The following is an 18,629-nucleotide window of genomic DNA, read 5'->3' as shown; positions in this document are numbered from 1 at the left end:
CATAATGTTAATGCAAAATATGTTGGGAACATATTTACCAATTTATTGGAAGTGTCTAGTATGCCTAATGGCAACAGGTTACATTCCCTACATTTCATCTAAGAAAACGGTGAGTTGGGTCTACATCATGTTTCCATTTTAATGAATGGTATCTAATAAATGCACTTCAAAGATTAAATCATTTTAAATTGCTTTTGGCACCTAAACAGATTTGGCTGCCACACTACTACTGACAATGAAGCCATATTTTTGTTTGTGTTTGTTTTCATTTCACAACTGAACTTATGCATTCCTACCGTACAAAGTTCTAACAAGTTCAGGTAGCTATTTCATGAAAATGCATTATCTTAAGAGTACACAGTTAGTGATATTAGTAGATCGATGTATATTTTTTCTTGTTAATATCCAATATCCAAAGATAAAACCCTAGCTTAGGAGACAAGCAAAATGAGTATGTTCAATAATATTAGTCTACATAAAAATATTTTAAGAAGCTAGGTCATTGTCATTAGTCATGATAAGAATGTCTCCTAGGATATGTAAGTCAAAAGAAAGTTTATGTGGCAGAATTATGTAAGGAAACTTACAATAGTGCCTGCCCACAAACCATGCAATTTGGAAACAGCCAAGAAACAAAACCATAGAGAAGGAGAGATAAATACAACATGTATTAGGGGTTATTATGCAACTACAAAGATTCGATATGGCCCTGGAAATATAGCAAAAAATAGTTATGGAAAAGAAGCTATTTCTTATGCTCAGTAGCTAATTTTCAAACATATGTACCTGTATTTGAAACTTTGAGCATTTCACACATTTTTCTGTATCTGAAAAAAAAATGGATCCAGACTGATATTGTGTATCAATATAGCTGAAAACAGTCAATAAAAAGGTAGCCAAAAGCAAAGTTCAATAAGAATTCTAAAAAGGATATTATTTTGATTGCTGATAAAACACTTCTGATGTATACTTTGCTCATATTGGAAAAGAATAATTTACTGTTCAATTTTCCTAGAAAGGATGAAATATCTATATGATGATTTCATTAAATGTTTGATTAAATAAAAGCTAGATTAAAATGTCTAGGTCAAGCTGTATATATAATTAGAAACTATAGAATATATAACTTCATTTTGAAAATATATACTTCAGTATCTAACAGTTAATTAAATCTCTTTTCCACATAATTTACGATACACATAATTGTCTATTTTCATTTTAAAATGTTCAAGGGCATTGGATCTATGAAAAGAACACATATATTTTAATCCTCTATTCTGGAAAATTAAGAAATGCATACCCTTCAGGACAAATGTATTTAATATAAGGTGAAATAAGAGTAGTACATCAAATTTCCTGATCCATGAGAATATAAGCAAATAGGAAATACGTATAATACATAATATGACTTGAAGGAAAGGGATTGTTAGGACTATAGTGGTAGTACAAAAGGTTATATGACCCAGTCCATAATTCATATATTATGATCTGAATATATATTACGTATTGAATATATAACACAAATATATGACTGGGACTACCACATTTTATGTATATTTAAAGAAAACAAAGTCAGAGTGCTAGAGACATATTTAAATTATATGCAATAGACTTAGTGAATATATGACCAAAACAGAATCAGTAATAATAATAATTTAAGTGTTGGGTGTGACCATGATATGGTCTAATTTACACTGAAGATAGACTATTTATAAATATTTAAGCCATTTTCACCAAACATACATAATATCAAATCTCAAAATGCATGCCTTTCTCTTTTTCTGACTTTTGTTTTTTTAACTTACTGCTTTGTAAGTTCTCTTTTGTCCGGCATGTTTCCGAATTTGTTCTCCATTTGGCCCTGTTTCCACATGCATCGAATAGATGATGTCAAAGAAATCTTCAACCACAGCTACCCGCCGCAAAGACAGCTTCTCATCTACCCCTACACCATCCTGGAAACAAAACAAAAAATACACATAAAATTAATAAAGAAATGTGTATTTAACACAGTTAATTAAACAAAAACATTTTCATAAACTGAGCCAAATCATACAGATAGGAAATTTCAAAAAATTGTGAGCGAATATTGCATAATTTCACACATTTACATATAGAACTTTAAGAAATACGGAAAAAGATATTTGGCATAGTGATCATGCTTACCCATAAATAACATCTTTTAAGTTTTATAATGACTTATCTGTTGCCAACAGCATATCATTCCAAAAATTTCTAAAATATATTTTAAGGCTTACTAATATTTATTACAATAATTTCATTCTAAATATTGACTTATTCATCCAGTCAATATTTGATGAGTTGGTACGTACAGGAAGCTGTTATTAGAGAAATAAAAGAAATAACATGAAATTCCTAACCTTAAACACTATATAATCTAAGATTACACTACGGGGCAATAGGTGTTCAAGTCAAAAATGTAAGCTCTAGAGATAGTCTAGGTGTGAACTATGGGCCTTTCACTCAGAAATTGTAGGTTTTGTGCAAATCACTAAAACTCTCCTAAATTTCACTCTTCTCAAATTTCAGTTTTCTCAGTTGGAAAACAGAGGTTATAGAGCTCGCTTTACAGAATTGTAAGAATCAAATGAAATAACATAGGAAAAGGATGTGACTCAATGGTTGGCATATAGTGAACATTTGACAAATAGTGGCTCTTGTCATTTAACGATTGTGATAAAAATATAAACAACATACTCTAGGAGTTGAAAGAATAAGGCCTCACCTCTGGCTGAAGTAGCTTCTTAGAAGAAACAGAATTTGATGTGAGTGGGAATTCACCCAGTATATAAGACATGGTGGTAGAAGTGTAGCAAAAAGCAAACACTCCCATAAATGATGGGAAATACATTTACAAAAAAAGAATAAGAAATTTGGAATTAGACAAGGAAGAAATTTAATCTTACATGAAAGGGTTTCCTCTTTGCAAAGACAGACATGCACACACATGCATATACACACAGTGTTCTTATGTGGACCCGGAGGCACAATCTGAAGTAGCATGATGTAGGCATTAGTGTTGGCATACAGCATACGAGAGTGACCAATCGGAGCAAAATTATTATGCAGTCAATGAATCAAGTGGTAAAAGCCTCTTTGAACAGTAATCCCAGCAGACTGAGCTCACTGCAAAACTCAAAACAAGTCACACAGTACTGTTTTTTTGTTTGGTTGTTATTAGTTTTTTTCCTGATTTATCATAAGTTCTCAGAAGTAGCAGTCTCTGAGGCAGCATATTCAAATAACTATATATACTTAAATAACTGCATATATATTCAAATAAATATATATTCAAATATATGTGTGTTGTGTATTATACCCCTGTTAAATTTGAAGCACTCCTCCACAGTTACCTATGATGCATGTGATTCCTCATTAGGTTTTAGATCTTTGTCACTTCTCTCCTTTAACTTCTTAAGTCATCTCTTCTTCTATACGGGTTCTCATGGATAATCCTTTATTGCTTTGTGATACAAGACCAATATTTATAGTGAAAATACAGAGAAACTGCATGAAGTGTGGCCATAACTACCCCCAAAAAACTGTGGGAGCTTAGAGCCCAGGGCCTCGGACACACCATTTCAGAAGCCCATCCCCCAACCAACACCCCTCCTCAGAGAATGTCCACTGTTCCTAGGCTACATATCCAAATTTTAGCCCTATCCACCAGCAAAACCACCCATAAAATTTTGTCTTTTCTCCAACTCATTACATTTATACAGTTTTCTCTCAGTTCCTCTGCTGAATAATCAGAAATACAGTAATTTTGTACAGTTAATAAAATATGAGCGATGTAGGAATCACAGCCTACTTATTCACTGCTTCAACAGCTATCCCAGAAAGACCAAATATACGGCCAAGCCTTTTACTGGGTGCTAAAATTTCCAAGGTGTAGGAGACAGATAATCTAGGTCTTTGTGGAGTTCAGAGTCTAGTACAGAAAATAAATCTGAAACAAAGAATTGTTAGAGTTGTATCCTGATTTCCTGTGACTTTGGTAATAAATTAGCACAAAATAGGTAGCTTAAAACAAGAGAAGTGATTCTCTCCTAGCCCTGGAGACCAGAAGTCCAAATTCAAAGGTATTAGCAGAGCTGTACTCTCTGGAAGCTCTAGGGAGGAATTCATTTCTTGCCTCTTGCAGGTTTGGTGGTTGCTAGCATTTCAGGCCTGAGGCCTTCTTCTGTGCGTCTCTTTCTCTTAGTCACTCATTTTATCTGAAGGCATTTAGGGCCAACCAGATCATCGAGGGTAAAATCTTCACTCCATATCCTTAACTTAAATGCACTCTTTTTTCAAAACAAGGTAACATTTACAAATTTCAGGGATTGGGTCTTAAAATCTTTAGGTGGCCATTACAGAACTACAGGTTGTATGAATCAGAATACAGAATTAGAGTACAGAAGGTGTAAGTTGGGCTATGGGAACATATATAGGAAATGCTTCACTATCGGTGGTTAACAGTTAATATTCTTTCAAGAAACCCTAAATTCAGTGTTAATCAAGACAATAATAAAATCACATACATTGAGGAAGGGAAATCACCTCTTATCCTCTGTCACATGGATCTGCTTACTTGCAATTGTGATGAAGCTCAATTTACACCCACACTCTTACTAAAAGTCAAAAATGTCATAACCACGTAGGATAATCCCAGGTACACAAGGTTGGTTTAATATATAAAAATTAATTAAAGTTTATACATTTTTTCTGAGAGAGAGTGTGTGCATGTGGGAGCTGGGGAGGGGCAGAGAAAGTGGGAGGGAGAGAATCCCAAGCAGGCTAGGCTGACAGAGGGCTCCATTTCATGAACTGTGAGATCATGACCTGAGCTGAAATCAAGAGTCAGATGCTTAACTGACTGAGCTACCCAGGTGCCCCCAGAAATTAATTAACACAATACACCAAAAAAAGGACAATGGACAAAAAGCTACCTCAATAGATGCAGGAAAAGCATTTGACAAAAACTAATATACTTTCCTGAGAGAAACTTAATAAACTAGAAAGAAATTTTCTCATGATAAAGAACATCTATAAAACCCCCATGACTAATATTTAATAATGAAAGACTGAATCCTTTCCCATTATGAACATGAGCAAAACAAGAACGTTTGCTCTAGCCACTGCTATTTAATATTTTACTGGAGGTACAATTAGGCAAAAAGGAAGGAAGGAAGGAAGGAAGGAAGGAAGGAAGGAAGGAAGGAAGGAAGGAAGGGCATATAGACAGACAAAAGGTCACCTAGATTGAAAAGAAGGAATAAAAGCTATCTCTATTTGTAGATGACATAATCCTATATGGAGAAAACTCTGTGGAATCCACCAAATAACTGTTAGAAGTAGTAAGTGAGTTCAAGCAAATTTGAGGTTCATAAGTAATATACAAAAATCAATTGTATTTTTGTTTATTAGAAATAAAAAATCCAAAAATGAATTTGGAAAATAATTTCATTTACAATGGCATCTAAAAATTAGAATACAAGGCATAAATTTATATAAAAGGTTAAAAAAGTGCAAGCCTGGTACATTGAAAGCTATAAAACATTGTTATAAAATATTTTAAATGATACAAATAAATGGAAAAATATCCTATGCTCACAGAGCAGAGGCTTAATATTGTTAAGATGGTAATATTCCAAATACTTATTTACAAATTCAGTATAATCTGTATTTAAAAATTATGGCTAGTTTCATCCAGAAATTGACAAAAGTTTACATGTAAATGCAAGTTACTTAGAATAGCCAAAATAATCTTTTAAAAAAAGAAATTTGGAAGTCTCATACTTCTTGACTTCAAAACTTACTATAAATCTTGGGGCACCTGGGTGGCTCAGTCGGTTAAGTGTCCAACTTCAGCTCAGGTCATGGTCTGGTGGTCTATGAGTTTGAGCCCTGCATTAGGCTCTGTGCTGACAGCTCAGAGCCTGGAGCCTGCTTCGGATTCTTTTTCTCCCTCTCTCTCTGCCCCTCCTCCACTCATGCTCTGTCTCTGTCTCTCAAAAATAAACATTTTTAAAAATTAAGAAATAAAACTTACTATAAATCTTACATAATATATGACATAGTACTGAACATGAGAACAGATGTACAGATCAATGGGATAGAATTAAGATTCCAGAAATAAACCCTTAAATTAATTTTCAATTAGTTTTCAATGTAGTGGGGAAAAAATCGTCTTTTCAACCAATGACACTGGGATACTGTTGACCCACATACAGAAGAATGAAGTCAAATCCCTTCTTCCCACCATACATGTAACTTAAGTCAAAAAGAACCACAGACCTAAATGTAGAAGCTAAAACTTAAACTTCTTTTAAAAACAAACTGCATGACAGGAGTGTTTTTAACCGTAGGTAAGACAAAGTCATCTGGGCTATAAAACCAAACGTAAAAGGAACAAGAGAAAAATTAATTGAACTGCAGTAAAATTAAAATATTTTTATGCTAAAAATGGTACCATCAAAAAAGTGGAATAATCCAAAGAATTGGGAGAAAATGTTTGAAAATAATATATCTGATAAGGAGTTAATATCCAAAACATATAAAGAACACATTCAACTCAATAGCTATGAATGGTCTGGATATTCCTCAAAAAGTTAAAAAGAGAACTACCATATGACCCAGTAATTCCAGTCATCGATTTATCCAAAGGAAACAAAATCACTAAATTGAAATGCACCCCCATTTTCATTGCAGCATTATTTACAATAGCTGTGTCATGAAAGCAACCTAAGTATCTATCTGTTGATGGATGAATGGGTAAAGAAAATGTGTTCGTATGTGTATAAAGTACATTTTGTGCTGAAACATAATTGTGGTATTATACACACACACATACACACACACACTTCGAATATTATTCAGCCACAAAAAAAATAGGAAATCCTGCCATTTGAAACAACATGGATGAATCTTGAGGATATTGTGCTAAGAGAAATAAGACAGAGAAAGACAAATATCATATGATTTCACTTATATACAGAATCTAAAAAAACAAGCAAACAAACAAAAAACCAAACTCATAGATACAAAGAACAGACTGGTGGTTACCAGGGTCAGGAAGTAGGATGTGGATAAAATGGGTGAATATGGTCAAAATTTTGAGGTATAAACTTCTAGTTATAAAATAAATAAATCCTGCGGATATTACATATGGCATGGTTACTATAGATACTGTATTACATTTTGAAATTGCTAAGATCTTAAAAATTCTTTTCATAAAAACGAGTTGTAACTATGTGTGGTGATAGATATTAACTAGACTTATTGTGGTGATCATTTTGATATACATCTCATTATACACTCATTATAATCATATAATCATTATATATATATACCATAATCATTATGCTGTATACCTAAAACAAAAAAAATTGTAAAAATTTTGAATAAACATTTCCCCAAAGAAGATGCTCAAATGGCAAGTAAGCACAAGGAGAAATGATCAGCATCATTAGGAAACAGGAAATGTAAATCAAAATTTCAATGTGATACTACTTTACATTGACTAGGACTGCTATAAACAAAAATAAGTACAGGCAAAGATATGGAGAACTTAGAACTCTCGTGCATTGGCTGGTGGAAATGCAAAATGAGGCAGGTGCTTTAGAAAGTTTGACAGGAACTTGAAAATTTAACATAGACTTACCAGATGACTTAAAAAGCCCTAAGTAGATACATATATTCAAGAGAAATTAAAACATAAGTCCACACAAAAGGAATTGTACAAAATCCAACAGCATATTCAATTACAGCCAAAAAAGGAGAGATAAATGAAATGCCTTTGAACTGAATATATAAACAAAATGTGGTACAACTGTACTAAAAAATATTATTCTGACATAAAAAGGGATAAAGTATTGATTCATGCTATGCCATGGATGAAACTTGAAGAACATAAAGCTAAGTTAAAGAAGCCAGACACATAAAAAAGACACCTATTACTTGATTACTTTTATATGAAGTGTCCAGAAAAGACGAATTTAACAGATGTAAAGCAGATTATTGGATGCTTTGAACTAGGAAGAGGAGTGCTTGGGGATTGGCTGCTAATGGGTATACAAAGAAGGGACTTGAAGGGACAGAAGATTCTAAAATTAGATGACGGTGATGGTTTTATATGCTGTAAATATACTAAAACATTAAATTGTGTAATTTACATGAATGAATTGCATGGTGTGTGTTGTACTTCAAAAACACTGTTAAAATATGTGGTCTCCAATAGCTTTGGATTTTAATTTCTTTTTTGTTTTATGTTATTGTGTTTTAAACACGCATTTTTAAATTTTAAAAAACATTAGAGTACGGTTGACACACATTATTACACTAGCTTCAGGTAGACAACATGGTAGTTCAAATACTCCACATTACCCTGTGCTCACCACAAGTGTAGCCACCATCTGTCACCATACAGCACTATTACAACATCACTGACTTTATTCTCTACGCTGTGCCTTTCATTTTTGTAACTTATCTGTTACATATATGGAGACATGTATCTCTCCCCACTTGCCATCCATTTTGCCCATCTCTCCAAATCCCTTCCCTTTGGCAATGACCAGTTTGTTCTTCATATTTAGAGGTGTGTCTCTGCTTTTTGTTTGTTCATTTCTTTTGTTTTATAGATTGCACATGAGTGAAATTACATGGCATTTGTGCTTCTCAGTCCAACTTACTTCCCTTAGCATAATACTGTCTATTACCATTTGCAACAACATAGATTTTAATTTCAAAGAGGCAAAACAACAAAAAAGGAATTCATACAATACAATTCTAACTTCCTGCAAACCCATGAATGTAGAGTGAAAATGAAAGTGCTTCAATCACCAAGCTTACAGCAGTGTGTTGGTATATGTTTACCAAATGTCTCCCTCAAAATACATAAGGTTTTTATAAATTTTAATAACATAATGATGTGTAGAATACAACTTATAAATAATAGCAAAATATGTAATAGTTTTTATTGTCCATATAGACAACTAATTCTCAAAGAATTAGTTGCATTCAACTCTTGTTCAGCAAAACCAGCCTATTATTTTATTCAAACTCTGATATGTCAACTGGCATTTCACTGCAGACTTCTTTCTCATAAGTTCTTCTGTAATTTAATATAGTATGTACTCTACTGTTGTACTATTTCTACCTTGTATAAATTTTATTAAAATGAGACTTCTTTTCAGCTTCCATACTAGGACCATACACAAAACAGTAAATCCAGCCCCAATGAGTGGTATTTACTGATTTCTGTGGTGTAAGTACTTCCACCAAGGCATAGTTCAAGACGCCAATGTGAATTCACTGAATCCAGAGTTAGAAAGAGATCCACAACAGTGTATCAGTATGGTGAAAATACCACATAGTAGACCAGAAAAACTACCTCAAGGACATGAATAATATGGAGCCTGGATGGCTCAGTTGGTGAGGCATCTGACTCTTGATTGCGGTTCAGCTCATGGTCTCACAGTTTCATGAGTTTGAGCCCTACATAAGGCTCTGTGCTGCAGCACGGAGCCTGCTTGGGATTCTCTCTCTCCCTCTCTCTCTCTCTCTCTCTCTGCCCCTCCCCCACTCATGCTATCTCTGTCTCTCTAAAAAATAAATAAATTAAAAAAAATAAGAATATGAATAATAATAACCTAATTCGGCAGTGATACATTTTAGGAATCTACCATCTCTCAGGGTAAATAACTTACGAAGTCTATATTACTTAATTTTTAATAATAACTGTTTTACAAATGGCTTATCAAATTTGTGAAAATTTAACAATTAGCTCTCTTAAGCTAATACAAAGTGGTTCCAGTATACCACTGTTTTTATGTCATTCAAGCTGAGTGAATGACATATTTAATGAATTAAGTGAATATTTTATAGTGCAGTTCCCGTAGTCAATCATTGACATAAAAAGTCTTAGATAACAAGAATTCAAAAAACTAATCTAACATAACACTTCAGGGTACTAGAAAACATAGGTACTACTGGAACATTTTTATATTAAAGTTAACATGATAGCAAAACTAATCAAATTTGTAAATTGAGTATGTGATGGCAAGTCTGTGCTCTAAAATTTGGTTTATTTAATGCCCTTATTGTATTATGTTAACACATTAAAATGATATTGAAGGAAGATAATAGTTAAGCTCTAAAATGAATCACCCTTACTTCACTTCCTGCTAGCCTATGAACAGCCCATCGGTGAGATAACATATATACACATAAAACTTTAAGGCAAACGTGAAATTGGTAAGTGAGTGACACAAAGCTTAGCGATTGGAACACGATTATAGTGAAGTCAATACGCCATCATGTTGAAAGACCATCATAAAGTTTTTCATGTCTCTTCTTGGCCTTCCTTGAGGTATTTAGAATACACTATTTCTAAGTTTCAAATTCAACTTCTTTTGAAATTTTTCATTTCCAATTACATTATAAAGCTAAACAAGAACTGATGGGAACAGAACCATTCTGGGGTAGATCTCTCTCCTGCAATCCTTCCTGACTCCCATTCTTCCCAGGAAAGTACATCTGATTTTCTCATTAGTAACCTGTGGTAAGATACACACAGACATCAACATACAGTGTCACTCAAGCATATTCAGATAATATGTGAGAGTTTTTTGCTCAACCAGGGGGAGCGGAGGAGGAAGAGAGAGTTGGGGAGAGAGAGGGATGCAAAACTTGAGAGACTATTGAATGCTGAGAATGAACTGAGGGTTGAGGGGGAAGGGGGAGGGAGGAAAAGAGATGGTGGTGATGGTGGAGGGCACTTAAGGGGAAGAGCACTGGGTGTTGTATGGAAAACAATTTGACAATAAAATATTATGGGGAAAAAATTGAAAGCCAAATTTTTGATATATCAAATATAACATCTATTCATATAATTATATTACATAATTCAAACTAAGGCCAATATAACACATTTATTGTTTAGGAATCAGTGACTGAAAATAGCTATCACTTTTCCTTCCTTCCTCAGTCTAGTTATCAAACAGATATCTTAATTGACAAAATTATGATAAACTAGTGGATAGGATGGCAATCTTAGTGAAATATTTAGAAATACAGGCTCTGTAAGTTTATAAACAACAACAAAAAAAACAACTAAAAAGAAAAAAGGGACAATGAAATAAACATAAATTTCTAACATTCAATATTCAAGGGTCCTAAACTCAAGAATTTATAGGGACCATCCATAAAAAATTGAATTTTTGCCAATACTTTCTCAGGGCTTCCTAAACTGAAAGGTACCCTTGCTCCTACTCTATTCAGTTGACGCTGTAAGTTCATTTTCCATTGGCAAGTCCATTGTCATATGCTGAGATAAAGCAATGGGGGAATGGAAGAAGAGGATTCAGTCTATGGAGACAGAAAGGGACCCAAAAAATAGCTTAACCTACCGTAACTACCTAAAGGTGATGCCTTGGAATATAATTCTGCAGATGCAATCAGAAAGCCCAGGAGTAGGGCAGTATGAGTAAATATAAAGTGTTGGCAAAGCTTAAGAGATTACCTCTACTGGGGTGCGTGGGTGGCTCAGTCAACTGAGCATCAGATTCTTGGTTTTGTCTCAGGTCATGATCTTACGGTTGGTGGGTTTCAAGTCCCACTTTGGATTCTGCACTGATGCTGACAGCACAGAGCCTGGTTGTGATCCACTCTCTGTCTCTCTCTTTCTCCTGCTCATGCTCTCTCTTTCAAAATAAAGAACTTTAAAAAAAAAAGAAATTATGTCTACTATGTGCAAGATACTGAGATAGATTACTTTGGATAATTCCAAAGAAAAATTCCTAAGATGTTTCCCTTCCTGAAGGAGCTTGCGGTCTACCATTAGTTTAGATGAGTACGTCAAAAGAGACTGTGAGTATGATAAAGCCAATATGCTCTATAGCTGGTTCTCAATCTTGGTTTCACATTGAGACGTCTTGGTGAACTCTGAATTTCTGATACACAGGCATAGGAGTTTTTAACATCTCCTTCATGGATTCTATTAAGCAGTAAAGGAATCAGGAGAGGAGTTAGTTACAGATAAAAATGAAACATGGGGCATCTGGGCGGCTCAGTCATATAAGCGACCACCCCTTGATTTATGCTCAGGTCAGGCTCTCACGATTTGTGGGTTCAAGCCCCTCCTTGGGCTCCATGCTGTCATCTTAGAGCCTGCTTGGGATTCTCTCTTTCTCTTTCTCTCTCTGCCCCTCTCCTGTTTCCTCCCTCCCTCCCTCCCTCTCTCTCTCTCTCAAAATAAATAAACATTAAAAAAAATGAAGCATAATGTTGGGGTAGACCTAATGTGGTCACAGATGTCAGTTCACTTAATATGCTATTTAAGATGTAGTGAGAAACCAATCAATGGTTTTTAACATGAGAATCATAAAATCAGACGAGTGCTTTAAAGCAACTACTGTACCAGGGAAGTATACAGCATATCTGGATTAAACAAGAGCCACTGTAACAAAAGGGCAAGGGAAGTGGCAATTGAGAGAAAATTTGGGAAGGAAAAATTCAGCCATTCTGGTGACTGTTTAAATGTGAAAGTGAATTGAAGAAATCAGTGAATGAATTTACGAAGGAGAGAAATGAATGAGACCAAAAAAAAGGGGGGGGGGATAAAAAGTAAAATAAAAGAGAAGAACTGGTAGATGAAGTAAGAACTAGAAGGCTGAGGTCAGCATGGGAGGTGGGAGTGGAATGAGCCACAGCAACAGCGGCTGCTGTGCAGGAAACCTTCCTTGTGCTCAGGCAGCACCCCTCCCATGGGGTGCAAGGTGTAAGCAAGGTACTTCATTCACCCTTCTAACAACTCTCTGGGAGCAGACTCAGTTACTATTCCAATTTACACACAGGAAAGCAGGCATGGAGAATGTAAGTAACTTTCTCCAATCACTAGGTTGTGCTAGGATACAAGTCCAGGGCTAAGGGCTCAAGCAGTCATCCCTTATGAACAGGAAAGAGACATGAAATATACATTTCCACTCTCATTCCAGCAGAATGTGCTAATTTTCAAAGTGGTCATCTGAAGCCCTAACCTCCCTTTTTAACCTCAGGGGAAGATCCTGCTATTTGGGTCTGACCTCTACAGTTCACTCATATTTAAAAGAGAGTTGGGGAAAGAGAGGGACACAAATCATGAGAGACTATTGAATACTGAAAATGAACTGAGGGCTGAAGTGGGAGGGGGAGGGGAGAAGGGGGTGATGGTCACAGAGGGGGGGCACTTGTGGGGAGAAGCACTGGGTGTTATATGGAAACCAACTTGACAATAAACTATTAATAAAAAATAAAATAAATAAAAGACAAACAACAACAAACATCTGGTGAAGTAAATACTTTGTAAGACATCTTCAGCTTAAAAAATCTTTGATTTTTATCAATTATTGAAGAAATGCACTCTAATTTTAAGAAAAATAGTATGTTGTAAACCACATCAAAAACTTTTAACCTGCAGCATTCTTTAACAGCTTCGAAAGTGTTTAAGTTACCAACTGTATTTTTAAAAAGGAAGACAAGGTAACTTGTAGAATTTTAAGTCAACAATATTTTTTGGGAAAAGAAAAAACACTACAAAATAAAAGCAGCATAAAGAAGAAAATGTAGTATTTCAACCCAAAGTACTTCAACCGAATAATGTTTCTGTGAAAGGCAAACCTATACAAAATTATTAATTTTTGTGCCAGCTATTCATCTGTAAAAACAGAAAATTTAATTCCACTTCTTTCCAAAATTGATGATCTATTCCAGAAAACAGTACTGAATTCCAAGTTTATGTTGCCTCAATGAGAAGATAATTACAATTATTTATGGAGAATATTCATCCTCTCTTTGGCACAAACAGAAATCCGAGTTACTAGAAGGCCAATCCCTGCCAGCAGAAAGAAGTCTGGAAAAACACTGATTTGCCATATGTTCAGATGCTGGCAGAATGAACTTTCCTTGTCAGATACTGTATTACAGTAGTGACTTTTCACCACTTTCCTGACACAGACTGCTGCTGCCCTGGAGATACACATCACTTGTGAGTCTGAGATACTGATCAACCAGTTACTATTTAGGTTGCCTATTTCCTGGCTTTCAATGATTTCACTGCACGAGCCTCATTAATGACTGAGGCAACATCTGAGAAAAAAGGTAAAAACTAAAATTCTCCCCTTGAAAACCGTTGTGTTGAATATAAATTTAGGTTTCACCCAAAGACCAAATCATTTGCATTACCTTTTTTGGTCATCGCTAGGGATCATTCAGGACTTGGATGTGAGTGTGGCACACAACTGTACCTTCTTGCATTTTTCCTTTACTAGCAGACCTACTCATTACCTAACATTGCTAAACCCCTTTTATTCACTTAGTGCTAACAACCAGAGCAAGGCAAGGAAAGATTAATTTTAAAGATGCTAATACTCATTACCAACTTGATTTAAAAAAATAATAAATCAAAGATGTATGGTGTCCATGGTCAATAGCCTATAATGCAGGAGTACAATTGTAAGGAGATGCTGACAACAAAAAATAATGTAAAGCCTTTACAGTTAAGAAGCCAATCTTGTGAGTCATAATCCCAGAAAGAAAAAAAAAAGGGGGAGAAAGACTTAGTTTTAGGAAAATTCCAAGAATAGTAGTTGAGTTAGGTACATACGGACACAAAGTAAGATTTTTTTTATAATAGAGTTCCACTGAAAAGTAAATGTGAAGATTTAGCTAGTGAGAGATGTGTGAGATCTTTGTCAAAACTCTGGTATCATACCTCCCCAAGAATCCAAACACGTTCTATGCTATGTGTTACTGTCATTATGATAATGTTCATTTTGTTTACAGGTATTGTTATGTAGATTCACAATCTAACATTCTGAATCTTTCTCTCATCTAGTAAGCAAATAATTCTACCACTGGACTGACTCTCCAATCCACTCCTGCCCTGTTTCTCTACTGGATTCCTTATTTACTAGCCCAGGAAATGCTAGTAGAAGCCTAGACTGGGAATTACAAATAGGTTTCATTACATGTGCCAAATGTATTTTTGACAGTTGCTACTGGTATGTAAAGCCTCATTTTGGCTTGGTGAAAAGCGTACTTTTACTGGTTAGTAGTGTCTATTATGGGCTCAAAAGTCTGAGATGATGGCACTGAGTGTCACCCTGGCTTAGACTATGGAAACAGTATTCTTTTTATCATTTTTCCACTAACCTCTTACTGTTCTAGTGTGTCTTCAAACTGCTAAAATAATCTTTCTTTAAAAACTATAACTACATCAACTTATGATTTATAAATTTCTACCTGACTCTCATGCCTATGAAACAGAACTCAATCTCCTTTATTATACACTTAAATCTTAATTTGGCCCCAATTTACTTACCACTACTTCCCTGTATCCTGCCATTCCAAAACATTCTAATCACATTGAATTTCTCAACTTACCCTGAAAATTCAGTAAAACTCATGATATGACTTGTCCATTAGAATCTAAGCTATCTGTGGGCAAAGATTGAATTTGTTTTTTTTAAGAACCTAAAACTGTACCAAGCAGAGAATAAATGCACTATAATTTTGAGCAGAAAAAATGAATAAATTAAGAGGTGAGTATATTAACATTTTCTGCTTTTCCCTAGAATGTCGTCTTCAACTGGCAAGTTCCTGTCTACCCTTCAAAACTCATCTTACATGTCCAGTCTTCCCTGAAGCTTTCCTTGACCCCTTAAAGCTAAGTCACACACTTATTGCCCTGTGCTTCTGTGTCCTTTGGCTCAATCCATTTTTAGCATTTAATATGCTATTTTTGTTCATTTTTTCTTTTTTATAATTCACATTAACTAAAATGCTTGGGTCTTAAGTATACTCTTGAGCCAGTTTAGGCAAATGCATCAACCAACAAACATTTCCATCACCCTAGATATATCTTTCATACTCTTTCTTTGTCAACCCCTTCAAAGCAATGATCGATCATTTCACTCACCAAAGGTTACTATTTGCCTGTTCCAAATGTTTATGTAAGTCAGTTGGGATGACAGATATGTATTTGGGTACTTGTTTGTGCTCCACATCTTTCACTTAGCATAATAATTTAGAGATTTATTCATGTTTATATTTGCATCAGTAGTCTATTACTGAATAATATTTCATTGCATGGCTACACCACAATTTGTCCATTTTCCAGTTGAGGGGCATTTAGGTTATTTCCAGTTTGGCGCTATTATGAAAATAGCTACTATGTTGTATTTTAAATGATCTCATCACTGTAAGATCCTTACTTTGCACAATGAACTCATGGAGAATAGATGCTTGGTGATAAGTATTTTGAAAGTGTAATACCTGGAGTAGTCTTTCATATATACCACTTGATCAGTAAACATCCAAATAGAGTATAATTTGTGTCTCCCTAGCCTGGATATTTGCAGAATCTCTTTGCCAAACAGTTGGCTCATGCTGTCAGATTTGGGAAGTGATAAATTATGTCTCTTTCATGCAAAGCACCATATTCCATTTTCTTCCTAAGATTCCTTGGGCAATTCCCTTACATTTGTCTGGGCCTTGGTTTCCTCATCTATAACACAAAGATAATTACAGCACTTACCCATTTGGTTTTATTTGAGAATTACTTGATCTTTGCATGGAATCTAATAAGCACTCAACAAAGGTTAGTTGTTACTTTATTATAATCTGTGCCCTTCAAATATCTGACTACACCTTTTATATAAAGAGATGGAATTTGGGGATGGTTCCTAAAAAATAGAGGAAAAAGAGTAAAAGGCATCCAGAAGAGCCAGCCAATACTAAAGAAGAATAAAGAAAAAGGACTAACACTGTCCAACATCAAGACTTAAGATAAAACAATAGTAATCAAGACAGTGTCACACTGGCTAAAGAGAAGGCAAACAGATCAATGAAACCAAAGATGAAGTGCAGAAACAGACCCATATAAATATAGTCAACTGACCTTGACAAAGGAGCAAAGGCAATACAATGAAGAAGAGTCTTTTTAATAAATAGTGCTGGAGCAACTGGACATCCACATGCAGAAGAAGGAGGAGGAGAGGGGAAGGAGAAGAAGGAGAAATTAATCCAGACAGAGACCACACACTCTCCACACAAATGAACTCAAAATGGATCACAGATCTAAATGTAAAACTCAAAATGATAAAACTCCTAGAAGATAATATAGTAATAAATCTAGATGACCTTGGGCATGGTAATGATTCTTCTGTACAACCCCAAAGGTACTATGGATGGAAATAACTGGTGAGGTAGACTTCATTAAAATTAAAAACTTCTGCTCTGTGAAAGACAGTCAAGAGATTGCTAAGACAAGTCACAGATGGGAAGAAAACATTTGCAAAAGGCATATCTGATAAAAGATTGTTATCCAAAATACACAAAGAACTCTGAAATTCCTACACTAAGAAAATGTATAACCTGGTTGAAAAATGGGCGAAATATCTGAACAAATGCTTCATGAAAGAAGATGTACAGATAGAAAGCAAACATATGAAAAAATGTTCCATATCACACGCCATTAGGAAAATGCAAGTTAAAATAAGAAGATACCATGACACACTTATTAAAGTGGCATAACTTCAGTACGCTGACAACACCAAATGCTGGCAAGGGTGTGGAACGACAGGAACTCTCATGCCTTACTGGCAGGAATGCAAAATGGTACAGCAACTTAGGAAGGCAGTTTGGCAGTTTCTTAACAAAACTAAACATTCTCTTACCATATGATCCAGCAGTTGTGCTCCTTGGTATTTGTCCAAAGGAGTTGAAAACTTACGTCTATTCAAAAACCTGCACACGGAAGTTGATAGCAGCTTTATTCAGGATTGCCAAAACTTAGAAGTAAGCAAGATATCCTCCAGTAGGCAAATGGATAATAAATTGTGGTACACTCAGTGCTAAATTAAATGAGCTATCAAGCCATGAAAAGACAGGGAGGAAACTTAAATGCCTATTACTAAGTGAAATAAGAGAATCTGAAAAGGGCACACACTGTATGATTACAGATATATGAATATTCTGGAAAAGGCAGTATTATGGAGACAGCTGCCATCATGAAAATCAGTTACCAGGGGTAAGCAGGGAGGGTGGAAAGGAGAGATGAAAGGGTGAAGCACATAAAACTTTTAGAGCAAACTATTATGTATAATATTATAATGGTAAATGTGTCATTGTTCATTCATCAAAACCCACAGAATGTATACAAAGAATGAATCTTAATGTAAAATTACGGGCTTTCGATGATAATGGTATGTCTGCATAGGTTTACCAACTGTAACAAATGCACCAGTCTGGCATGGGATTGTGATAATGAGGGTGGCTGATACATGTGAGAGGGAAGGGCCTATATGGGAAATCTCTGTCGTTTTTGCTCAATATTGCCACAAACCTAAAGTTGATCTTAAAAATAAAGTCTATTTAAAAGAAAAGGCCATGGACTAGTTTTGAGAGGGAAAGTATTGCTTCTTGTGTAACCACTGTGGAAAGTTAATTAAGTGGACCCAAAACCAGTTCAAGGGATTTTTTGTAAAATAACCTTGGTCAATTAAAAAATCAATTGAAAATTCACCAAAATAATATAACAAAATCTATTATGTCTCTTAATTGCATGTATTTCTTTTTTTTTTTTT

General features: G+C 34.9%; 1 protein-coding gene across 4 annotated transcripts in view; it reads right to left on the bottom strand.

Annotated features, from left to right (window-relative positions):
- The window catches only part of NOL4 (nucleolar protein 4), a 401,348-nt gene that overhangs the window by 303,869 nt on the left and 78,850 nt on the right, over positions 1-18,629 (bottom strand). For all 4 annotated transcript variants that reach the window (XM_029922697.1, XM_029922696.1, XM_029922698.1 and 1 more), the window contains exon 2: positions 1,806-1,955. In XM_029922697.1, the coding sequence (XP_029778557.1) occupies positions 1,806-1,955 (150 nt within the window). The remainder of the gene's footprint in view (positions 1-1,805; positions 1,956-18,629) is intronic.

The sequence above is a fragment of the Suricata suricatta genome, chromosome 14 (genome assembly GCF_006229205.1).
Source record: "Suricata suricatta isolate VVHF042 chromosome 14, meerkat_22Aug2017_6uvM2_HiC, whole genome shotgun sequence".
In the NCBI taxonomy this organism is placed as follows: domain Eukaryota; kingdom Metazoa; phylum Chordata; class Mammalia; order Carnivora; family Herpestidae; genus Suricata; species Suricata suricatta.
The sequence above is the reverse complement of the archived record's forward strand: the minus strand, read 5'-3'. Positions and strand labels throughout refer to the sequence as shown.